At 46.6% G+C, this 25,665-nt stretch overlaps 1 protein-coding gene and 1 long non-coding RNA gene across 7 annotated transcripts in view; one reads left to right on the top strand and one right to left on the bottom strand.

Annotated features, from left to right (window-relative positions):
• RNF220 (ring finger protein 220) overlaps positions 1-25,665 on the bottom strand; it is a 335,721-nt gene that overhangs the window by 69,660 nt on the left and 240,396 nt on the right. For all 4 annotated transcript variants that reach the window (XM_077277404.1, XM_077277403.1, XM_077277405.1 and 1 more), the window contains one exon: positions 6,375-6,470. In XM_077277404.1, the coding sequence (XP_077133519.1) occupies positions 6,375-6,470 (96 nt within the window). The remainder of the gene's footprint in view (positions 1-6,374; positions 6,471-25,665) is intronic.
• The window catches only part of LOC143788055 (uncharacterized), a 71,458-nt gene that overhangs the window by 8,849 nt on the left and 36,944 nt on the right, over positions 1-25,665 (top strand). For all 3 annotated transcript variants that reach the window (XR_013218544.1, XR_013218543.1, XR_013218542.1), the window contains 2 exons: positions 6,356-6,515; positions 7,531-7,706. This is a non-coding gene — a long non-coding RNA (uncharacterized LOC143788055). The remainder of the gene's footprint in view (positions 1-6,355; positions 6,516-7,530; positions 7,707-25,665) is intronic.

Raw genomic sequence — 25,665 nt, 5'->3', positions numbered from 1 at the left:
CTATCAAGATCAATGGACGCAGAACTGTGGAGGTGACTTCACAAAAGGGTCCGCTGTTGCATGGACCTTGGCCCGGTGACGTCTGAAAGGGAACCTGTCACCCCCCCCCCCCCAGTCGTTTCAAACTAAAAGAGCCACCTTGTGCAGCAGTAATGCTGCATTCTGACAAGGTGGCTCTTTTAGCTCTGGGTGCTGTAACTAGAGAAATAATCAGTTTTATAATTTGTCCCAAATACCTGGTCCTCAGTCAAGTGGGCCGGTGTTTCCCCCCTGCTTCAGACAGCACACAGCCGTCACTCACATCTTCTTGGCGCCGCCTCCTCCTCACCGCTGTTTTCAAAAGTAGCCGGTGCCTGCGCTCTCTTCCCCTGCCTGGTGCAGGCGCAGTGAGCGCTGGCCGTCTTTCCTCATATGCAGCCCAGCTGACTGCGCCTGCGCGGCCGCCCTGCCTGTGAATCCCAGCCCCGCAATGTGAATAAATCATAAGTCACTTTGGGGCTGGGATTCACAGGCAGGGCGGTCGCGCAGGCGCAGTCAGCTGGGCTGCATATGAGGAAAGACGGCCAGCGCTCACTGCGCCTGCACCAGGCAGGGGAAAAGAGTGCAGGCACCGGCTACTTTTGAAAACAGCGGTGAGGAGGAGGCGGCGCCAAGAATATGTGAGTGACGGCTGTGTGCTGTCTGAAGCAGGGGGGAAACACCGGCCCACTTGACTGAGGACCAGGTATTTGGGACAAATTATAAAACTGATTATTTCTCTAGTTACAGCACCCAGAACTAAAAGAGCCAGCTTGTCAGAATGCAGCATTACTGCTGCACAAGGTGGATCTTTTAGTTTGAAACGACTGGGGGGGGGGGGACAGGTTCCCTTTAATGCTGCAGATCCCACAAATTACCTTTCTCAGCTCTTTACAACCTATACATTTTTTTACTCTTGTTGTGAAGAAGAATTTGCTGCTTTTGAGTTTTTAGTGTTGAAAATAATCCTGTTCTCATAGGGAAATTTGTCCAATAAATGTGATTTATCCTCTATCGATCGATGATTGAACATTTTACGACTCATCTGCATCCAGAAAATCGGAGAAAAAGAGCAATTGTGGAATAATTTTGAATGCGGTGTAATCAATATCTTAACTTGGTTTCCATTCACCGGCAGCAAGAAGAGATCTTGAAAATGCTAAGTGAATCAAAACAAATGTCTACTGGAAAATAACGGATTCATTCTCCTAAAACCGGATTGCACAGAGCTGAGATGGTTAGGCGTGGTTGTATATGAGCCGATGCTGGATGTCTCCATGGTTGAGCACTGCCGTCATCACGCCCCAGACATGGGCCCTGGTCTTATCCGCTCTGGGATTTCTGTACTTATAAACACATATGAAAATGTCAGCAATGCTGGCCCCTTAAATGCAGACACCAGGGTACGCGGCCGTCCCTTCTGATATAAGGCTCTGTGCACACACATTCTTTTTGCTGAGTTTTGAAAGCAGAAACTGAGTGAATATTCAAAGGCCTCAATTCATCAAGCCTGCCAATGTTCCCGCCAGTATTGGGGGGGCGCTGACGTCCCTGATTCATTAAAAGACGCACACCTCTAAATGAATCCTCCGGCGCCTCTAAAAAGTGGTGTGCGCATCGTCACAAACCTTACTCCACTCAGGGACTGGAGTAAGATTTCTGTCGTAAGGAACGCCACAGCTCATCATGAATTAGACAAGTAATGGTGTCGCGCCCTCGTCCCACCCATTTTGGTGGAGCTGGGCCACTTATTCCAAGCTGGGGGGGGGTCACTTTTTTATTTGATGTACATTTGTTGTGGAACGTGCAGCAAACTTTACATGAAATTCAGTGGAAAAAGTGTGAATAAAACAATGCTTCCAAACCTGCACTGAGAACTGTATGGCCGTCTCACATAGATTTCTGTTCACAACCATGTTAGACTCTTCCACCTCGATAAATTATTATTATTATTTATTTCTATAGCACCATTGATTCCTTTTATTAAGAGGCACATTGTGTTTGTCATTTTGTTTTCTTGGGATTTTTTTTGCTGGTAAAATGTCATGAAACAGTGACAAACTGTGGGATGTGACGCTCAGATTATTGCCCTGGATTAAGTTAATCCCTGTGCAGATTTGTGGTAATTCAAACTGCAAATCATCACAAAAAAACTGAGATTCTGCTGCAAATTCTACAGCAAATGCACATGGGATTTATCCACCAAGTATATTCTGTATGTGACCATGATGGAGGCTGAAGGATTCTCCTGGGAATGATGATTTCTGGAGTTTGTCATTAATAACTTTTAATTGAGAATTAAAATTACCACTTTGTGAAATGGTTGATGAATTTCCACCCTCAAAAAACAATCCTTATAACAATCTGGGGGTCTTCTGTATCCAGGCAGTTCAGCCATTTTACATTCTGGGTAGACAGTGCCGCTTTCATCCCCTCCGTCCGCAGCGATTCTATTTATAGTGGATTGCAATTCCACAGTTGTCAGCTCCGTAGAATGGAACATCCTCAGAGCTGTCGCTACTAATGGCTCTCGGACAGAAACATGTCAGTCCAGCTGTAATGACAGTCACAGACGCTGCCTAGAAAGTGGTGCACTCTGCGAGCTGGACGACTTCCATCTGCCAAGTGCCAGCCGTGACGCTGAATTTACACAGTCACTCTCCAACCTGACAGCTTCACTCAGACATAGGAGACATGAAAAGCTTTCACTGTTGTACTGAGGCGGCTGGAGGAGAAAGGGCATGGCCACGAACTAGCCGCAGCTTAGATGACCTCAAAGTATTTATTACAGCTATATCATGGAACGAGGGAACAGAGCGATCAGTCACTGATCCACAGCAACAGCTTGTGACAAACATTACTGCACATACATTGCTGACCCTGTCCTGATCCCGAGTTACATCATGTATGATATCCTCCAGAGCCGCACTCACTATTCTGCTGGTGCAGTCACTGTGTACATACATTACTGATCCTGAGTTACATCCTGTATTATACCCCAGAGCTGCACTCACTATTCTGCTGGTGCAGTCACTGTGTACATACATTACATTACTGATCCTGAGTTACATCCTGTATTATACCCCAGAGCTGCACTCACTATTCTGCTGGTGCAGTCACTGTGTACATACATTACATTACTGATCCTGAGTTACATCCTGTATTATACCCCAGAGCTGCACTCACTATTCTGCTGGTGCAGTCACTGTGTGCATACATTACATTACTGATCCTGAGTTACATCCTGTGTTATACTCCAGAGCTGCACTCACTATTCTGCTGGAGCAGTTACTGTGTACATACATTACATTACTGATCCTGAGTTACATCCTGTGTTATACTCCAGAGCTGCACTCACTATTCTGCTGGTGCAGTCACTGTGTACATACATTACATTACTGATCCTGAGTTACCTCCTGTATTATACTCCAGAGCTGCACTCACTATTCTGCTGGTGCAGTCACTGTGTACATACATTACATTACTGATCCTGAGTTACATCCTGTATTTGTATTATACTCCAGAGCTGCACTCACTATTCTGCTGGTGCAGTCACTGTGTACATACATTACATTACTGATCCTGAGTTACTCCTGTATTATACCCCAGAGCTGCACTCACTATTCTGCTGGTGCAGTCACTGTGTACATACATTACATTACTGATCCTGAGTTACATCCTGTATTTGTATTATACTCCAGAGCTGCACTCACTATTCTGCTGTGCAGTCACTGTGTACATACATTACATTACTGGTCCTGAGTTACCTCCTGTATTATACTCCAGAGCTGCACTCACTATTCTGCTGGTGAAGTCACTGTGTACATACATTACATTACTGATCCTGAGTTACATACTGTATTATACTCCAGAGCTGCACTCACTATTCTGCTGGTGCACTCACTGTGTACATACATTACATTACTGATCCTGAGTTACCTCCTGTATTACACTTCAGAGCTGCACTCACTATTCTGCTGGTGCAGTCACTGTGTACATACATTACATTACTGATCCTGAGTTACTCCTGTATTATACCCCAGAGCTGCACTCACTATTCTGCTGGTGCAGTCACTGTGTACATACATTACATTACTGATCCTGAGTTACATCCTGTATTTGTATTATACTCCAGAGCTGCACTCACTATTCTGCTGGTGCAGTCACTGTGTACACACATTACATTACTGATCCTGAGTTACATCCTGTATTATACCCCAGAGCTGCACTCACTATTCTGCTGGTGCAGTCACTGTGTACATACATTACAGTACTGATCCTGAGTTACCTCCTGTATTATACTCCAGAGCTGCACTCACTATTCTGCTGGTGCAGTCACTGTGTACATACATTACATTATTGATCCTGAGTTACATCCTGTATTATACTCCAGAGCTGCACTCACTATTCTGCTGGTGCAGTCACTGTGTACATACATTACATTACTGATCCTGTATTATACCCCAGAGCTGCACTCACTATTCTGCTGGTGCAGTCACTGTGTACATACATTACATTACTGATCCTGAGTTACATCCTGTATTATACTCCAGAGCTGCACTCACTATTCTGCTGGTGCAGTCACTGTGTACATATATTACATTACTGATCCTGAGTTACATCCTGTATTATACCCCAGAGCTGCACTCACTATTCTGCTGGTGCAGTCACTGTGTACATACATTACTGATCCTGAGTTACATCCTGTATTATCCTCCAGAGCTGCACTCACTATTCTGCTGGTGCAGTCACTGTGTGCATACATTACATTACTGATCCTGAGTTACATCCTGTATTACACTCCAGAGCTGCACTCACTATTCTGCTGGTGCAGTCACTGTGTACATACATTACATTACTGATCCTGTATTATACCCCAGAGCTGCACTCACTATTCTGCTGGTGCAGTCACTGTGTACATACATTACTGATCCTGAGTTACATCCTGTATTATCCTCCAGAGCTGCACTCACTATTCTGCTGGTGCAGTCACTGTGTACATACATTACATTACTGATCCTGAGTTACATCCTGTATTACACTCCAGAGCTGTACTCACTATTCTGCTGGTGCAGTCACTGTGTACATACATTACATTACTGATCCTGTATTATACTCCAGAGCTGCACTCACTATTCTGCTGGTGCAGTCACTGTGTACATACATTACATTACTGATCCTGTATTATACTCCAGAGCTGCACTCACTATTCTGCTGGTGCAGTCACTATTCTGCTGGTGCAGTCACTGTGTACATACATTACATTACTGATCCTGAGTTACCTCCTGTATTATACTCCAGAGCTGCACTCACTATTCTGCTGGTGCAGTCACTGTGTACATGCATTACATTACTGATCCTGTATTATACTCCAGAGCTGCACTCACTATTCTGCTGGTGCAGTCACTATGTACATACATTACTGATCCTGAGTTACCTCCATCCACCTCTTGTGTCTCCATCCACCTCTTGTGTCTCCCCTTTTCCTCATAGTTTGTACCTTGCGAGCAGGGCCCTCATTCCTCCTGGTATCTGTTTTGAACTGTGATTTCTGTTATGCTGTAATGTCTGTTGTCTGTATAAGTCCCCTCTATAAGTTGTAAAGCGCTGCGGAATATGTTGGCGCTATATAAATAAAATTATTATTATTTATTATTATTATTATACTCCAGAGCTGCACTCACTATTCTGCTGGTGCAGTCACTGTGTACATACATTACATTACTGATCCTGAGTTACCTCCTGTATTATACTCCAGAGCTGCACTCACTATTCTGCTGGTGCAGTCACTGTGTACATACATTACATTACTGATCCTGTATTATACCCCAGAGCTGCACTCACTATTCTGCTGGTGCAGTCACTATTCTGCTGGTGCAGTCACTGTGTAGATACATCACTGTATGTAGATTCTGTTGGAGACCACTGCGAGCACTGTGACTGTGAATTACTGCAGGGAAGGCCGTAGGGGGACCGTGTGAGTGTCGTTATCATTCTCCAGTGTTTTTCTGTTAATGATTCTGCAGATCCCCGGGAGCGGAGCGGGCTGATGTGTACGGAGCCTTCATCATTACTGGTCACCGGTGGGGCAGGATAGGTTGTGGCTGCAGCACTTGTCTATGGGCCTTTGTCCGGTTACACAATGTGTCTAATCACATAATGCAGAAGTTAATCTAACGCAATAGATAAAAAAAACACAACCTGACAGTGATGATTTAATGTGTGGAGTTCCAGCTGTATCAGTAAATGACCCTATTATCCTGCTGTGTTAACGGTTTCAATGGCCGCCGCCTAGTAATTAACTGCTCGTTTTACACGTTTCATCTTTTTTTCCTAGCCCTTCAATAGCGGCGCACCTGGTATCTGTCCGAGTGGTGAATGTCGTCCGTGGAGTGGGGCGACGCTGTGGGCGATTCCCCTTCTCTCTTGATTGAAGCTGATAACAGCACAGACTGCAGAATGACAGACAAGGGTGGGGGGGCAGATGAAAAGGTCAGGTAAGAATTGCACGAAATCAGAAAATTCCAAAGCTTTTATGTACTATTTTTGTGTGTGCCCTCCGCTCTATTGTGCCATTACACCTTGCAAAAGCAAAGCTCGTTTGATCATTTGTCAAAACTGAACATCTTTGTTATCGCTGCCGGCATCTCCCGGCTCAATGGGGTTGCAGGCAGCCAAGTGATCTTTCATGTAGCGTACCTATAAAAAAGCATTGATCGTAGGTTTGAATGCTATTAACCGCTACAGATTCTTGTAATTACAGGTCCCACACAGATTAAACTCTCCTCCCAGCCTTTTCCACAGGGTTTTATCAGAACTGAAATTGAAGGTGTACAAAGTACGGCAGGAGGTGGGGAAAAAATAAATTGTAAGCGACCATATTGTAACATTGTTTGGTGAAAAATGGTCCATTAGGCCAAAAGTGAAATGATATGTATTCAGCGCGGCCCTGGGAAGAGCTGCGGAGCCATTTATTCAGCATTCTTCCTGAGCACCATGGAGATGACCTCTGGAAAAAAACAGGGCTAAACTAATCCCAGAGATGTCAATCTCCAGGCCTCTTCTACATGTGCTTGCAGTTCAGATTAATAAACTGTCTATTTTTAAATTGTGTGGAAAGCACTTCAATTCTAAATATCCACCTCGCATGTTAAGTATGGCGCAATTCATGCCAAGTCACACTCCCTGCAGCGCGGCCCAGAAAATGCAGTCATGGCAGGAGAAGCCTTGTGCGGGGCTGAAGCCTCAGGTGGTACTTGGGGTGGGGGCCGGGTTATCCATCGTGACATAGTCCCTCCGCAGGAACATTTAGGCTCAGTTAATGCTTTTACAATATGTATTTATCTTCTCTGCAGCTACATCTACATTGCTATCACTGCCTCAACGCTTTGCTTGTTTCATTTTTATCTCCCCTCATTAGTTTGGATACAAGGGAAAAGAGATTTTCCATCTTTAACTTATGTAAAATAAAAAACCTCAGTAAATATAAGCTCTTGCCATCTCTTTGATCAGGTATGTGGACTGCGGAGCTCCTCAAAAGCCGGCGGAGCCTCACATCCCCGATGCCTCCCTGAATGTGCGCAGGTCCTTTACTGACTAAGGGAGCAGACACCCGGCTTCATGTAACATCCCGGCAGAACATCATGCACATATACACCTTGGAATTCATGCCAGTTGCACCAATGGTGGTGAGTTTACAAGATACGAGGAAGGATTAGTTTGGGGAATAAGCTAACTATTGCTAATGTTGCACTAGCCCGCTCAGATTAAAACTTGATTTTACAATTATAGAGCAATCAGAAAGGTAGCAGAAGGATCCTGCTAGAATATAGAAATAGATTCATAGAACATAGAATCCTAGAATGTTAGCGTTGGAAGGAACCTCAAGGGTCATTGTGTCCAACCCCCAGCTCAATGCAGGATTCCCTAAACCATCTCAGACAAATGTCTGTCCAGCCTCTGTGTGAAGACTTCCATTGAAGGAGAACTCACCACCTCTCGTGGGTGCAGTAGAGACATAGCAGCGGTTTAGGAGGTTAGGGCAGCTGAAAATTTCCCTTTAAAAGTCATGAACAGCATGGCACACCACTTATCCCCCATCTTATAGAACTTTGGGAAAGATGTGTAGCAGACCTCCTAATACTGCTATCTACTACACTAGCGTCCCCCTACCCTATGTAAAAACCTGCTCTTAGTTTGTGTTTTAATAAAAGAAAGAAAGGAGTAAATGTGTTTAAGTGGAAAAAAAAAATCAGTATAAAAGGTGAGGAACATACGGCCATAAATCACAGCTTCCCTCCTGTATCACTCATTAAAAATGGCCTTTTGTAAGGTAAAATTATCATTGTAAGCAATAAGATCTTAAAAAAGGTAATTCACGGCTTTCTCACCCTTTAATATGATAGCCGCCATCGGCTAATTTTTCCCTTAATGGCAACAGAGCCATAAATTTAGTGCGAGCGGGGCACTTTCTTCACCTTCTCACTCCTTATTCTGGCAGCGTTCTCCTCTGCGTCTATTAGCTAGTGAGAGTGGACAAGGGACACTCAAGTTACAGCTAACACTCAGCTGAGCGAGGACCGGAATATCAGCGATCCTTCTACTGCTCCTATGTACAAGAATATAACTACTATAATACTGCTCCTATGTACAAGAATATAACTACTATAATACTGCTCCTATGTGCAAGAATATAACTATTATAATACTGCTCCTATGTACAGGAATATAACTACTATATGCCCCCTATGTACAAGAATATAACTACTATAGTACTGCCCCTATATACAAGAATATAACTACTATAATACTGCTCCCATGTACAAGAATATAACTGCTATAATACTGCCCCTATGTACAGGAATATAACTACTATAATACTGCCCCTATGTACAAGAATATAACTACTATAATACTGCCCCTATGTACAAGAATATAACTACTATAATACTGCTCCCTATGTACAAGAATATAACTACTATAATACTGCTCCTATGTACAGGAATATAACTACTATAATACTGCCCCCTATGTGCAAGAATATAACTACTATAATACTGCCCCTATGTACAAGAATATAACTACTATAATACTGCTCCTATGTACAAGAATATAACTACTATAATACTGCTATGTACAAGAATATAACTACTATAATACTGCCCCTATGTACAAGAATATAACTACTATAATACTGCTCCTAAGTGCAAGAATATAACTACTATAATACTGCCCCTATGTACAAGAATATACTATAATACTGCCCCTATGTGCAAGAATATAACTACTATAATACTGCTCCTATGTACAAGAATATAACTACTATAATACTGCTCCTATGTACAAGAATATAACTACTATAATACTGCTCTTATGTACAAGAATATAACTACTATAATGCTGCTCCTATGTACAAGAATATAACTACTATAATACTGCTCTTATGTGCAAGAATATAACTACTATAATACTGCTCTTATGTACAAGAATATAACTACTATAATACTGCTCCTATGTACAAGAATATAACTACTACAATACTGCCCCTATGTGCAAGAATATAACTACTATACTGCCCCTATTTACAAGAATATACTATAATACTGCCCCTATGTGCAAGAATATAACTACTATAATACTGCTCCTATGTACAAGAATATAACTACTATAATACTGCCCCTATGTACAAGACTATAACTACTATAATACTGCTCCCTATGTACAAGAATATAACTACTATAATACTGCTCCTATGTACAGGAATATAACTACTATAATACTGCTATGTGCAAGAATATAACTACTATAATACTGCCCCTATGTACAAGAATATAACTACTATAATACTGCTCCTAAGTGCAAGAATATAACTACTATAATACTGCCCCTATGTACAAGAATATACTATAATACTGCCCCTATGTGCAAGAATATAACTACTATAATACTGCTCCTATGTACAAGAATATAACTACTATAATACTGCTCCTATGTACAAGAATATAACTACTATAATACTGCTCTTATGTGCAAGAATATAACTAATATAATACTGCTCTTATGTACAAGAATATAACTACTATAATACTGCTCCTATGTACAAGAATATAACTACTATAATACTGCTCTTATGTGCAAGAATATAACTACTATAATACTGCTCTTATTTACAGGAATATAACTACTATAATACTGCTCCTATGTACAAGAATATAACTACTACAATACTGCCCCTATGTGCAAGAATATAACTACTATACTGCCCCTATTTACAAGAATATACTATAATACTGCCCCTATGTGCAAGAATATAACTACTATAATACTGCTCCTATGTACAAGAATATAACTACTATAATACTGCTCCTATGTACAGGAATATAACTACTATAATACTGCTCCTATGTACAAGAATATAACTACTATAATACTGCCCCTATGTACAAGAATATAACTACTATAATACTGCCCCTATGTGCAAGAATATAACTACTATAATACTGCTCCTATGTACAGGAATATAACTACTATAATACTGCTCCTATGTACAAGAATATAACTACTATAATACTGCCCTCTATGTACAAGAATATAACTACTATAATACTGCCCTCTATGTACAAGAATATAACTACTATAATACTGCCCTCTATGTACAAGAATATAACTACTATAATACTGCTCCTATGTACAAGAATATAACTATTATAATACTGCTCCTATGTACAAGAATATAACTACTATAATACTGCTCCTGTATACAAGAATATAACTACTATAATACTGCCCCCTATGTGCAAGAATATAACTACTATAATACTGCTCCTATGTACAAGAATATAACTGCTATAATACTGCTCCTATGTACAAGAATATAACTACTATAATACTGCTCCTATGTACAAGAATATAACTACTATAATACTGCCCCTATGTACAAGAATATAACTACTATAATACTGCCCCCTATGTACAAGAATATAACTACTACAATACTGCCCCTATGTACAAGAATATAACTACTATAATACTGCTCCTACATACAAGAATATAACTACTATAATACTGCCCCCTATGTACAGCAATATAACTACTATAATACTGCTCCTATGTACAGGAATATAACTATTATAATACTGCTCCTATGTACAAGAATATAACTACTATAATACTGCTCCTATGTACAAGAATATAACTACTATAATACTGCCCCCTATGTGCAAGAATATAACTACTATAATACTGCTCCTATGTACAGGAATATAACTACTATAATACTGCTCCTATGTACAAGAATATAACTACTATAATACTGCCCCTATGTACAAGAATATAACTACTATAATACTGCCCCTATGTACAAGAATATAACTACTATAATACTGCTCCTATGTACAAGAATATAACTACTATAATACTGCCCCTATGTACAAGAATATAACTACTATAATACTGCCCTCTATGTACAAGAATATAACTACTATAATACTGCTCCTATGTACAAGAATATAACTACTATAATACTGCTCCTATATACAAGAATATTACTACTATAATACTGCCCCTATGTACAAGAATATAACTACTATAATACTGCTCCTATGTACAAGAATATAACTACTATAATACTGCCCCTATACAAGAATATAACTACTATAATACTGCTCCTATGTACAAGAATATAACTACTATAATACTGCCCCCTATGTACAAGAATATAACTACTATAATACTGCTCCTATGTACAAGAATATAACTACTATAATACTGCCCCTATGTACAAGAATATAACTACTATAATACTGCTCCTATGTACAAGAATATAACTACTATAATACTGCTCCTATGTACAAGAATATAACTACTATAATACTGCTCCTATGTACAAGAATATAACTACAATAATACTGCCCTCTATGTACAAGAATATAACTACTATAATACTGTTCCTATGTACAAGAATATAACCAGTATAATACTGCTCCTATGTACAAGAATATAACTACTATAATACTGCCTATGTACAAGAATATAACTACTATAATACTGCTCCTATGTACAAGAATATAACTACTATAATACTGCTCCTATGTACCAGAATATAACTATTATAATACTGCTCCTATGTACAAGAATTTAACTACTATAATACTGCCCCTATGTACAGTAATATAACTACTATAATACTGCTCCTATGTACAAGAATATAACTACTATAATACTGCTCCTATGTACAAGAATATATCTACTATAATACTGCTCCTATGTACAAGAATATAACTACTATAATACTGTTCCTATGTACAAGAATATAACTACTATAATACTGCCCCTATGTACAAGAATATAACTGCTGTAATACTGCTCCTATGTACAAGAATATAACTGCTATAATACTGTCCCTATGTACAAGAATATAACTACTATAATACTGCTCCTATGTACAAGAATATAACTACTATAATACTGCTCCTATGTACAAGAATATAACTACTATAATACTGCTCCTATGTACAAGAATATAACTACTATAATACTGCCCCTATGTACAAGAATATAACTACTATAATACTGCCCCTATGTACAAGAATATAACTACTATAATACTGCTCCTATGTACAAGAATATAACTACTATAATACTGCTCCTATGTACAAGAATATAACTACTATAATACTGCTCCTATGTACAAGAATATAACTACTATAATACTGCCCCTATGTACAAGAATATAACTACTATAATACTGCCCCTATGTACAAGAATATAACTACTATAATACTGCTCCTATGTACAAGAATATAACTACTATAATACTGCTCCTATGTACAAGAATATAACTACTATAATACTGCACTTATGTATGAGAATATTACTGCTATACTACTGACTTTTACTGACAATCACTGATGAGGTCCCCATTAGGGTCAGTTCACACAGGGCGTTTTTGTTGCTTTTTTTTTCTGCAGCAAAACATGATCTTCTTGGCGGGAAAGAAGCTGCGTCAGAAATGCAGGTTTAAGTGCGTTTTTGGTGCGTTTTTTTTCCTTTTTTCCATGGTAATGTCCTTGGATTTTCAGCAGCAAATAATGGTATCTGTGTTTTTGCTGTGTTTTTTTCACCAACAATTCAAGTCAATGTGTGAAAAAACGCAGCAAAAACGCTGAAAGAAGTGACCTGCTCTATGTCCAAAAAACGCAGCAAAGCACAAAATCCTGATCACACAAAAAACCAATGTGTGCAGGAGATTTCTGAAATCCTATAGGCTTTGCTGGTACTGTGAAAAGCAGCTGAAAATTAGCATAAAAAAGCAGCAAAAATGCCCAGTGTGAACTGACCCTTATTGTGATGTGTAAACCCCAGAGGAACCAGCGACTCCCACGTTTCCAGGGTGTATTGCTGCTGCTGCTGTACGTTTCCCGTGTAACAAGCGATGTGCTGCGGTAACATGATGGGTGACATGGCCGCAGTTCTCTGCACAGTATGTTAGTTCCCTACCCAGGACATTATGCAGCCCCTCTGCAGATGAGGATCGGCCGCGCTCGGCACGTGTATTTGTGCCTTTACTTCTCTTTTTCTCTGCGTACGATCCCTGTAATCTTTTCTTTCCCGCTGTTTGCACTGTCCAGCAGTGTAATTTTCCGTCTGTGTTGAAATGCAGGTTTCCGATAAAAGCTGCCATCATTTTACACCATTAGGCGATGAGCTGTGGTCCTTGTAGCGGCCGCGCAGTAAACGCATCTTTTGGCCGTCCATCAGCGTCGCCTGTCAGTGTTTTCATCCTGCGATCGGCTTGTTTTTCCTTCAGCACAAAGTGTTTCCTGTGCGGAGGTTTTACTCCTATCTAAATAGTACTTATCACTTAACACAGGAGTGATGCGCTGACATCTCTGCCCGTCTCTGCTGGAAACATTTGCACTGATCCTAATAGCTGTGATCCTTCAGAAGATGGGACCAGTGAGTGATACGTGATGTCAGGACTCAGATGGGGGTTGTGTTACCTCGACAGGATGAAAATGTATTTTATTCCTTATGAATCTGATGAGGGTCTAGAAGAGGCCTGTTAGTAAAAGGATGATTCACCCAGGGGGGCGGCCCACGTCCACAATTATACAATTCACAAGGTAAAGCCCCTGTAGCTGCAGACACGGGGGGGATTCTGGCTCTGCTGACTTCTGCACCGGTCGGGGACGTCACATCTACCGATTACTGCCGGATCTGGCACATGTCCTGTCCATTTGACAATGTGTGATGATTGTGAGCCGGCCGGTATCAGTAGGTAACACGCCGCCCACCGATGCAGAAGTGAGCACAGCTGGAATTAGGGCAGGAAACTTTCTAGGTTTTGAATTGTTCCCTTTTAGGAAGTTTCTTCTTGGTTAGTCTTATTTTTCTAGGAAGTTGGACACTCCATATGGCCACAATTAACACTTCTTAGTGGCAGTCACACGTTTCCTACAATCTTCTTCTCTTTTTCATGCCAGCTCCTGTAAGTTCTGTGAGGCCTGGAATCCGTGGATAAAGGGCAGTTTTCTCTGTGCTGCCCCCTAGTGTTGGGCCCTCTGCACTCATGCCTGCTCCTGTAAGTTCTGTGAGGCCTGGAATCCGTGGATAAAGGGCAGTTTTCCCTGTGCTGCCCCCTAGTGTTGGGCCCTCTGCACTCATGCCTGCTCCTGTAAGTTCTGTGAGGCCTGGAATCCGTGGATAAAGGGCAGTTTTCTCTGTGCTGCCCCCTAGTGTTGGGCCCTGCACTCATGCCGGCTCCTGTAAGTTCTGTGAGGCCTGGAATCCGTGGATAAAGGGCAGTTTTCTCTGTGCCGCCCCCTAGTGTTGGGCCCTCTGCACTCATGCCGGCTCCTGTAAGTCCTGTGAGGCCTGGAATCCGTGGATAAAGGGCAGTTTTCTCTGTGCTGCCCCCTAGTGTTGGGCCCTCTGCACTCATGCCTGCTCCTGTAAGTCCTGTGAGGCCTGGAATCCGTGGATAAAGGGCAGTTTTCTCTGTGCTGCCCCCTAGTGTTGGGCCCTCTGCACTCATGCCGGCTCCTGTAAGTTCTGTGAGGCCTGGAATCCGTGGATAAAGGGCAGTTTTCTCTGTGCCGCCCCCTAGTGTTGGGCCCTCTGCACTCATGCCTGCTCCTGTAAGTCCTGTGAGGCCTGGAATCCGTGGATAAAGGGCAGTTTTCTCTGTGCTGCCCCCTAGTGTTGGGCCCTCTGCACTCATGCCTGCTCCTGTAAGTCCTGTGAGGCCTGGAATCCGTGGATAAAGGGCAGTTTTCTCTGTGCTGCCCCCTAGTGTTGGGCCCTCTGCACTCATGCCTGCTCCTGTAAGTCCTGTGAGGCCTGGAATCCGTGGATAAAGGGCAGTTTTCTCTGTGCTGCCCCCTAGTGTTGGGCCCTCTGCACTCATGCCTGCTCCTGTAAGTCCTGTGAGGCCTGGAATCCGTGGATAAAGGGCAGTTTTCCCTGTGCTGCCCCCTAGTGTTGGGCCCTCTGCACTTATGCCTGCTCCTGTAAGTCCTGTGAGGCCTGGAATCCGTGGATAAAGGGCAGTTTTCTCTGTGCTGCCCCCTAGTGTTGGGCCCTCTGCACTTATGCCTGCTCCTGTAAGTTCTGTGAGGCCTGGAATCCGTGGATAAAGGGCAGTTTTCTCTGTGCTGCCCCCTAGTGTTGGGCCCTCTGCACTCATGCCTGCTCCTGTAAGTCCTGTGAGGCCTGGAATCCGTGGATAAAGGGCAGTTTTCTCTGTGCCGCCCCCTAGTGTTGGGCCCTCTGCACTCATGCCTGCTCCTGTAAGTCCTGTGAGGCCTGGAATCCGTGGATAAAGGGCAGTTTTCCCTGTGCCGCCCCCTAGTGTTGGGCCCTCTGCACTCATGCCTGCTCCTGTAAGTTCTGTGAGGCCTGGAATCCTTAGATAAAGGGCAGTTTTCTCTGTGTTCCTCCCTAGTGTTGGGCCCTCTGCACTCATGCCTGCTCCTGTAAGTCCTGTGAGGCCTGGAATCCGTGGATAAAGGGCAGTTTTCTCTGTGCTGCCCCCTAGTGTTGGGCCCTCTGCACTCATGCCTGCTCCTGTAAGTCCTGTGAGGCCTGGAATCCGTGGATAAAGGGCAGTTTTCCCTGTGCTGCCCCCTAGTGTTGGGCCCTCTGCACTTATGCCTGCTCCTGTAAGTCCTGTGAGGCCTGGAATCCGTGGATAAAGGGCAGTTTTCCCTGTGCTGCCCCCTAGTGTTGGGCCCTCTGCACTTATGCCTGCTCCTGTAAGTTCTGTGAGGCCTGGAATCCGTGGATAAAGGGCAGTTTTCTCTGTGCTGCCCCCTAGTGTTGGGCCCTCTGCACTTATGCCTGCTCCTGTAAGTCCTGTGAGGCCTGGAATCCGTGGATAAAGGGCAGTTTTCTCTGTGCCGCCCCCTAGTGTTGGGCCCTCTGCACTCATGCCTGCTCCTGTAAGTTCTGTGAGGCCTGGAATCCGTGGATAAAGGGCAGTTTTCTCTGTGCCGCCCCCTAGTGTTGGGCCCTGCACTCATGCCTGCTCCTGTAAGTCCTGTGAGGCCTGGAATCCGTGGATAAAGGGCAGTTTTCTCTGTGCAGCCCCCTAGTGTTGGGCCCTCTGCACTCATGCCGGCTCCTGTAAGTCCTGTGAGGCCTGGAATCCGTGGATAAAGGGCAGTTTTCTCCGTGCTGCCCCCTAGTGTTGGGCCCTCTGCACTCATGCCGGCTCCTGTAAGTCCTGTGAGGCCTGGAATCCGTGGATAAAGGGCAGTTTTCTCTGTGCTGCCCCCCAGTGTTGGGCCCTCTGCACTCATGCCGGCTCCTGTAAGTCCTGTGAGGCCTGGAATCCGTGGATAAAGGGCAGTTTTCCCTGTGCTGCCCCCTAGTGTTGGGCCCTCTGCTCTCATGCCGGCTCCTGTAAGTCCTGTGAGGCCTGGAATCCCTGGATAAAGGGCAGTTTTCTCTGTGCCGCCCCCTAGTGTTGGGCCCTCTGCACTCTTGCCTGCTCCTGTAAGTCCTGTGAGGCCTGGAATCCGTGGATAAAGGGCAGTTTTCTCTGTGCTGCCCCCTAGTTTTGGGCCCTCTGCACTCATGCCTGCTGCTGTAAGTCCTGTGAGGCCTGGAATCCGTGGATAAAGGGCAGTTTTCTCTGTGCTGCCCCCTAGTGTCGGGCCCTCTGCACTCATGCCGGCTCCTGTAAGTTCTGTGAGGCCTGGAATCCGTGGATAAAGGGCAGTTTTCTCTGTGCCGCCCCCTAGTGTTGGGCCCTCTGCACTCATGCCGGCTCCTGTAAGTCCTGTGAGGCCTGGAATCTGTGGATAAAGGGCAGTTTTCTCTGTGCTGCCCCCTAGTGTTGGGCCCTCTGCACTCATGCCTGCTCCTGTAAGTCCTGTGAGGCCTGGAATCCGTGGATAAAGGGCAGTTTTCCCTGTGCTGCCCCCTAGTGTTGGGCCCTCTGCACTTATGCCTGCTCCTGTAAGTCCTGTGAGGCCTGGAATCCGTGGATAAAGGGCAGTTTTCTCTGTGCTGCCCCCTAGTGTTGGGCCCTCTGCACTCATGCCTGCTCCTGTAAGTTCTGTGAGGCCTGGAATCCGTGGATAAAGGGAAGTTTTCTCTGTGCTGCCCCCTAGTGTTGGGCCCTCTGCACTCATGCCTGCTCCTGTAAGTCCTGTGAGGCCTGGAATCCGTGGATAAAGGGCAGTTTTCTCTGTGCTGCCCCCTAGTGTTGGGCCCTCTGCACTCATGCCTGCTCCTGTAAGTCCTGTGAGGCCTGGAATCCGTGGATAAAGGGCAGTTTTCCCTGTGCTGCCCCCTAGTGTTGGGCCCTCTGCACTCATGCCTGCTCCTGTAAGTCCTGTGAGGCCTGGAATCCGTGGATAAAGGGCAGTTTTCTCTGTGCTGCCCCCTAGTGTTGGGCCCTCTGCACTCATGCCGGCTCCTGTAAGTTCTGTGAGGCCTGGAATCCGTGGATAAAGGGCAGTTTTCTCTGTGCTGCCCCCTAGTGTTGGGCCCTCTGTACTCATGCCGGCTCCTGTAAGTTCTGTGAGGCCTGGAATCCGTGGATAAAGGGCAGTTTTCTCTGTGCTGCCCCCTAGTGTTGGGCCCTCTGTACTCATGCCGGCTCCTGTAAGTCCTGTGAGGCCTGGAATCCGTGGATAAAGGGCAGTTTTCTCTGTGCTGCCCCCTAGTGTTGGGCCCTGCACTCATGCCTGCTCCTGTAAGTCCTGTGAGGCCTGGAATCCGTGGATAAAGGGCAGTTTTCTCTGTGCTGCCCCCTAGTGTTGGGCCCTCTGCACTCATGCCTGCTCCTGTAAGTCCTGTGAGGCCTGGAATCCGTGGATAAAGGGCAGTTTTCCCTGTGCTGCCCCCTAGTGTTGGGCCCTCTGCACTCATGCCTGCTCCTGTAAGTCCTGTGAGGCCTGGAATCCGTGGATAAAGGGCAGTTTTCCCTGTGCTGCCCCCTAGTGTTGGGCCCTCTGCTCTCATGCCTGCTCCTGTAAGTTCTGTGAGGCCTGGAATCCGTGGATAAAGGGCAGTTTTCTCTGTGCTGCCCCCTAGTGTTGGGCCCTCTGCACTCATGCCTGCTCCTGTAAGTCCTGTGAGGCCTGGAATCCGTGGATAAAGGGCAGTTTTCCCTGTGCTGCCCCCTAGTGTTGGGCCCTCTGCTCTCATGCCTGCTCCTGTAAGTTCTGTGAGGCCTGGAATCCGTGGATAAAGGGCAGTTTTCTCTGTGCTGCCCCCTAGTGTTGGGCCCTCTGCACTCATGCCTGCTCCTGTGAGGCCTGGAATCCGTGGATAAAGAGCAGTTTTCTCTGTGCTGCCCCCTAGTGTTGGGCCCTCTGCACTCATGCCTGCTCCTGTAAGTCCTGTGAGGCCTGGAATCCGTGGATAAAGGGCAGTTTTCTCTGTGCTGCCCCCTAGTGTTGGGCCCTCTGCACTCATGCCTGCTCCTGTAAGTCCTGTGAGGCCTGGAATCCGTAGATAAAGGGCAGTTTTCTCTGTGCTGCCCCCTAGTGTTGGGCCCTCTGCACTCATGCCTGCTCCTGTAAGTCCTGTGAGGCCTGGAATCCGTGGATAAAGGGCAGTTTTCTCTGTGCTGCCCCCTAGTGTTGGGCCCTGCACTCATGCCTGCTCCTGTAAGTCCTGTGAGGCCTGGAATCCGTGGATAAAGGGCAGTTTTCTCTGTGCTGCCCCCTAGTGTTGGGCCCCCTGCACTCATGCCGGCTCCTGTAAGTCCTGTGAGGCCTGGAATCCTTAGATAAAGGGCAGTTTTCTCTGCTGCCCCCTAGTGTTGGGCCCTCTGCTCTCATGCCGGCTCCTGTAAGTCCTGTGAGGCCTGGAATCCGTGGATAAAGGGCAGTTTTCTCTGTGCCGCCCCCTAGTGTTGGGCCCTCTGCACTCATGCCTGCTCCTGTAAGTTCTGTGAGGCCTGGAATCCGTAGATAAAGGGCAGTTTTCTCTGTGCTGCCCCCTAGTGTTGGGCCCTCTGCACTCTTGCCTGCTCCTGTAAGTCCTGTGAGGCCTGGAATCCGTGGATAAAGGGCAGTTTTCTCTGTGCCGCCCCCTAGTGTTGGGCCCTCTGCACTCATGCCGGCTCCTGTAAGTTCTGTGAGGCCTGGAATCCGTGGATAAAGGGCAGTTTTCTCTGTGCTGCCCCCTAGTGTTGGGCCCTCTGCACTCAGGCATGCTCCTGCAAGTTCTGTGAGGCCTGGAATCCGTGGATAAAGGGCAGTTTTCTCTGTGCTGCCCCCTAGTGTTGGGCCCTCTGCACTCATGCCTGCTCCTGTAAGTCCTGTGAGGCCTGGAATCCGTGGATAAAGGGCAGTTTTCTCTGTGCTGCCCCCTAGTGTTGGGCCCTCTGCACTCATGCCTGCTCCTGTAAGTCCTGTGAGGCCTGGAATCCGTGGATAAAGGGCAGTTTTCTCTGTGCTGCCCCCTAGTGTTGGGCCCTGCACTCATGCCTGCTCCTGTAAGTCCTGTGAGGCCTGGAATCCGTGGATAAAGGGCAGTTTTCTCTGTGCTGCCCCCTAGTGTTGGGCCCTCTGCACTCATGCCGGCTCCTGTAAGTTCTGTGAGGCCTGGAATCCGTGGATAAAGGGCAGTTTTCCCTGTGCTGCCCCCTAGTGTTGGGCCCTCTGCTCTCATGCCTGCTCCTGTAAGTTCTGTGAGGCCTGGAATCCTTGGATAAAGGGCAGTTTTCTCTGTGCTGCCCCCTAGTGTTGGGCCCTCTGCACTCATGCCTGCTCCTGTAAGTCCTGTGAGGCCTGGAATCCGTGGATAAAGGGCAGTTTTCTCTGTGCTGCCCCCTAGTGTTGGGCCCTCTGCACTCATGCCGGCTCCTGTAAGTCCTGTGAGGCCTGGAATCCGTGGATAAAGGGCAGTTTTCTCTGTGCCGCCCCCTAGTGTTGGGCCCTGCACTCATGCCTGCTCCTGTAAGTCCTGTGAGGCCTGGAATCCGTGGATAAAGGGCAGTTTTCTCTGTGCTGCCCCCTAGTGTTGGGCCCCCTGCACTCATGCCGGCTCCTGTAAGTCCTGTGAGGCCTGGAATCCTTAGATAAAGGGCAGTTTTCTCTGCTGCCCCCTAGTGTTGGGCCCTCTGCTCTCATGCCGGCTCCTGTAAGTCCTGTGAGGCCTGGAATCCGTGGATAAAGGGCAGTTTTCTCTGTGCCGCCCCCTAGTGTTGGGCCCTCTGCACTCATGCCTGCTCCTGTAAGTTCTGTGAGGCCTGGAATCCGTAGATAAAGGGCAGTTTTCTCTGTGCTGCCCCCTAGTGTTGGGCCCTCTGCACTCTTGCCTGCTCCTGTAAGTCCTGTGAGGCCTGGAATCCGTGGATAAAGGGCAGTTTTCTCTGTGCCGCCCCCTAGTGTTGGGCCCTCTGCACTCATGCCGGCTCCTGTAAGTTCTGTGAGGCCTGGAATCCGTGGATAAAGGGCAGTTTTCTCTGTGCTGCCCCCTAGTGTTGGGCCCTCTGCACTCAGGCATGCTCCTGCAAGTTCTGTGAGGCCTGGAATCCGTGGATAAAGGGCAGTTTTCTCTGTGCTGCCCCCTAGTGTTGGGCCCTCTGCACTCATGCCTGCTCCTGTAAGTCCTGTGAGGCCTGGAATCCGTGGATAAAGGGCAGTTTTCTCTGTGCTGCCCCCTAGTGTTGGGCCCTCTGCACTCATGCCTGCTCCTGTAAGTCCTGTGAGGCCTGGAATCCGTGGATAAAGGGCAGTTTTCTCTGTGCTGCCCCCTAGTGTTGGGCCCTGCACTCATGCCTGCTCCTGTAAGTCCTGTGAGGCCTGGAATCCGTGGATAAAGGGCAGTTTTCTCTGTGCTGCCCCCTAGTGTTGGGCCCTCTGCACTCATGCCGGCTCCTGTAAGTTCTGTGAGGCCTGGAATCCGTGGATAAAGGGCAGTTTTCCCTGTGCTGCCCCCTAGTGTTGGGCCCTCTGCTCTCATGCCTGCTCCTGTAAGTTCTGTGAGGCCTGGAATCCTTGGATAAAGGGCAGTTTTCTCTGTGCTGCCCCCTAGTGTTGGGCCCTCTGCACTCATGCCTGCTCCTGTAAGTCCTGTGAGGCCTGGAATCCGTGGATAAAGGGCAGTTTTCTCTGTGCTGCCCCCTAGTGTTGGGCCCTCTGCACTCATGCCGGCTCCTGTAAGTCCTGTGAGGCCTGGAATCCGTGGATAAAGGGCAGTTTTCTCTGTGCCGCCCCCTAGTGTTGGGCCCTGCACTCATGCCTGCTCCTGTAAGTCCTGTGAGGCCTGGAATCCGTGGATAAAGGGCAGTTTTCTCTGTGCTGCCCCCTAGTGTTGGGCCCTCTGCACTCATGCCTGCTCCTGTAAGTCCTGTGAGGCCTGGAATCCATAGATAAAGGGCAGTTTTCTCTGTGCTGCCCCTAGTGTTGGGCCCTGCACTCATGCCGGCTCCTGTGAGGCCTGGAATCCGTGGATAAAGGGCAGTTTTCTCTGTGCTGCCCCCTAGTGTTGGGCCCTCTGCACTCATGCCTGCTCCTGTAAGTCCTGTGAGGCCTGGAATCCGTGGATAAAGGGCAGTTTTCTCTGTGCTGCCCCCTAGTGTTGGGCCCTCTGCACTCATGCCGGCTCCTGTAAGTCCTGTGAGGCCTGGAATCCTTAGATAAAGGGCAGTTTCTCTGTGCTGCCCCCTAGTGTTGGGCCCTCTGCACTCATGCCTGCTCCTGTAAGTCCTGTGAGGCCTGGAATCCGTAGATAAAGGGCAGTTTTCTCTGTGCTGCCCCCTAGTGTTGGGCCCTCTGCACTCATGCCGGCTCCTGTAAGTCCTGTGAGGCCTGGAATCCGTGGATAAAGGGCAGTTTTCTCTGTGCTGCCCCCTAGTGTTGGGCCCTGCACTCATGCCGGCTCCTGTAAGTCCTGTGAGGCCTGGAATCCGTAGATAAAGGGCAGTTTCTCTGTGCTGCCCCCTAGTGTTGGGCCCTCTGCACTCATGCCTGCTCCTGTAAGTCCTGTGAGGCCTGGAATCCGTGGATAAAGGGCAGTTTTCTCTGTGCTGCCCCCTAGTGTTGGGCCCTCTGCACTCATGCCGGCTCCTGTAAGTCCTGTGAGGCCTGGAATCCGTGGATAAAGGGCAGTTTTCTCTGTGCTGCCCCCTAGTGTTGGGCCCTCTGCACTCATGCCTGCTCCTGTAAGTTCTGTGAGGCCTGGAATCCGTGGATAAAGGGCAGTTTTCTCTGTGCTGCCCCCTAGTGTTGGGCCCTCTGCACTCATGCCTGCTCCTGTAAGTCCTGTGAGGCCTGGAATCCGTAGATAAAGGGCAGTTTCTCTGTGCTGCCCCCTAGTGTTGGGCCCTCTGCACTCATGCCTGCTCCTGTAAGTCCTGTGAGGCCTGGAATCCGTAGATAAAGGGCAGTTTTCTCTGTGCTGCCCCCTAGTGTTGGGCCCTCTGCACTCATGCCGGCTCCTGTAAGTCCTGTGAGGCCTGGAATCCGTGGATAAAGGGCAGTTTCTCTGTGCTGCCCCCTAGTGTTGGGCCCTCTGCACTCATGCCGGCTCCTGTAAGTCCTGTGAGGCCTGGAATCCGTGGATAAAGGGCAGTTTTCTCTGTGCTGCCCCCTAGTGTTGGGCCCTCTGCACTCATGCCTGCTCCTGTAAGTCCTGTGAGGCCTGGAATCCGTGGATAAAGGGCAGTTTTCCCTGTGCTGCCCCCTAGTGTTGGGCCCTCTGCACTTATGCCTGCTCCTGTAAGTTCTGTGAGGCCTGGAATCCGTGGATAAAGGGCAGTTTTCCCTGTGCTGCCCCCTAGTGTTGGGCCCTCTGCTCTCATGCCGGCTCCTGTAAGTCCTGTGAGGCCTGGAATCCGTAGATAAAGGGCAGTTTTCTCTGTGCTGCCCCCTAGTGTTGGGCCCTCTGCACTCATGCCTGCTCCTGTAAGTCCTGTGAGGCCTGGAATCCGTAGATAAAGGGCAGTTTTCTCTGTGCTGCCCCCTAGTGTTGGGCCCTCTGCACTCATGCCGGCTCCTGTAAGTCCTGTGAGGCCTGGAATCCGTGGATAAAGGGCAGTTTTCTCTGTGCTGCCCCCTAGTGTTGGGCCCTGCACTCATGCCGGCTCCTGTAAGTCCTGTGAGGCCTGGAATCCGTAGATAAAGGGCAGTTTCTCTGTGCTGCCCCCTAGTGTTGGGCCCTCTGCACTCATGCCTGCTCCTGTAAGTCCTGTGAGGCCTGGAATCCGTGGATAAAGGGCAGTTTTCTCTGTGCTGCCCCCTAGTGTTGGGCCCTCTGCACTCATGCCGGCTCCTGTAAGTCCTGTGAGGCCTGGAATCCTTAGATAAAGGGCAGTTTTCTCTGTGCTGCCCCCTAGTGTTGGGCCCTCTGCACTCATGCCGGCTCCTGTAAGTCCTGTGAGGCCTGGAATCCTTAGATAAAGGGCAGTTTTCTCTGTGCTGCCCCCTAGTGTTGGGCCCTCTGCACTTCGTGCTCTTCACTATCCTCTGTCCTGTGTCAGATTTCCTTCTGTACTTGTGGAGGGATGAAGGAAGACATGGAGGCCAACAGAAAACATCAGAGGACTTCAGAATAAAACAGCTTGAAGCCACTTTAAACAAAGACATTACTCCATGTAAATCAGAAAGTTTGGAAATGGCTCAATACTCCAGACTGAGGATCTTCAAAGCCTCGTCTGATGCCTGATGAAAGTCTTCATCCGCAGGGATTCACTTTTCATGATGGATTCTGCGGCCTTTACAGAAGAGGGCGAGCAGTGGCCGGGCCTCTGGGGCTCAGCTGGGCCCTTTCTGCTAGGAACAACACATGGGCCCTATTTAATTCTCACTCACGCGGCAGATGAGACTGTTTGTCAACTAAAATGCTTCCCTGCTGGGCTGGGGGAGCTGCGCTGGGCTTCTCCTGTGCTCTCACATGTAGCTCGGGGTCTGGAGAGCAGTGACGATGTGCTACCTAGTGTCCATAGTATCCGCAGCTGCCCACTTACAATGTAAGTACACCCCTACATGTGAACATGTTAAAAACGCATCACTTTTGCATTATTTGATAAAACAGACTATTTTCTATAATGACCCTCATCGCATCTTTTCTGCCAAGATCGCCGCCTCCACTTTCAAGTCTTAGATCTTGTCATCGGGATTCAGACAATTATCTCTTCTCCTCATCTGAGCAGTCAGAAGGGGCAATATCCTGTGAAATTGCACTAAAAGTAAATTAGACTTAACACTATCTTAATCCTTTCTGCTCCCGTGCCGGATCCGCTTAGTGATATGAATCAAATGCTTCCCTGTAATGGGGGGCGCTGTAATGGGGGGCGATCACCAGAGGAAACATGGAGATAGAGATCTGGAGAGGATTAACCCTTGACAAGTCACAAATACAAAAGGCTCCTGACAACCAATAATCCAGAAGGAAAACATTGCTACAGTTCAGTCAGATTTTTTTTGCATTTTTTCATTTATAGATACATTTCTCATTAATATGATTCATTGATTTCTTTAATTTAATGAAACTTTGTATAATATAAGACGTAAAATGTATTACGCCTCTCAGTCTGGCAAGTTATGATGGATGCGGGGAGGCAGTCTGAGCTGAACATTTATAATATTTTATTAGAATATTACACATCTAAATCGTACAAATGTGAAGCATCTATGTGGCAAAAATAATTCATATAAAATAAAAATGTTATTAGACCATATGCAAAAGCAAAATAAGAAAGCTAAAAAGATTAAATTAAGATTTAGATTAAAAGCAGGGATATTATGTATACCCCTCCTCACATGTAAAGCACCATGGAATAAATAAATAATAATAATAATAATATCATGGACCTCTGAAACGTTCTTACAGAAGGAGGCATAAACAACAGCATAAAAGTGAAGCAAATATCAGCACACACATCCGGGCAGATGAGTAGTACGTGGAGTCAGTGTAGTATATGGAGGAATAGTACATGGAAGTGCCGAGAACCCAGGGGGTGACACCAGATCAGGGCGTCCTGGGGTCCAGCAGTGGAGAAACCTCTGTATTAACCAATCACAGCGTGCGATCATTATATATACTGGGAATACAAACACAACTCCTTGACGATGTAGAAAATGGAATCTGGCACTCTTGTATGCAGAATATAGAATACATGTTTATTTAGCCAAACAATTCTAATTTTAGTAACGTTTCGGTCTCCGTCATCAATCTTCATCA

The sequence above is a fragment of the Ranitomeya variabilis genome, chromosome 8, assembly GCF_051348905.1.
Source record: "Ranitomeya variabilis isolate aRanVar5 chromosome 8, aRanVar5.hap1, whole genome shotgun sequence".
Taxonomy (NCBI): Eukaryota; Metazoa; Chordata; class Amphibia; order Anura; family Dendrobatidae; genus Ranitomeya; species Ranitomeya variabilis.
This window is presented reverse-complemented; position numbering and strand designations above follow the sequence as displayed.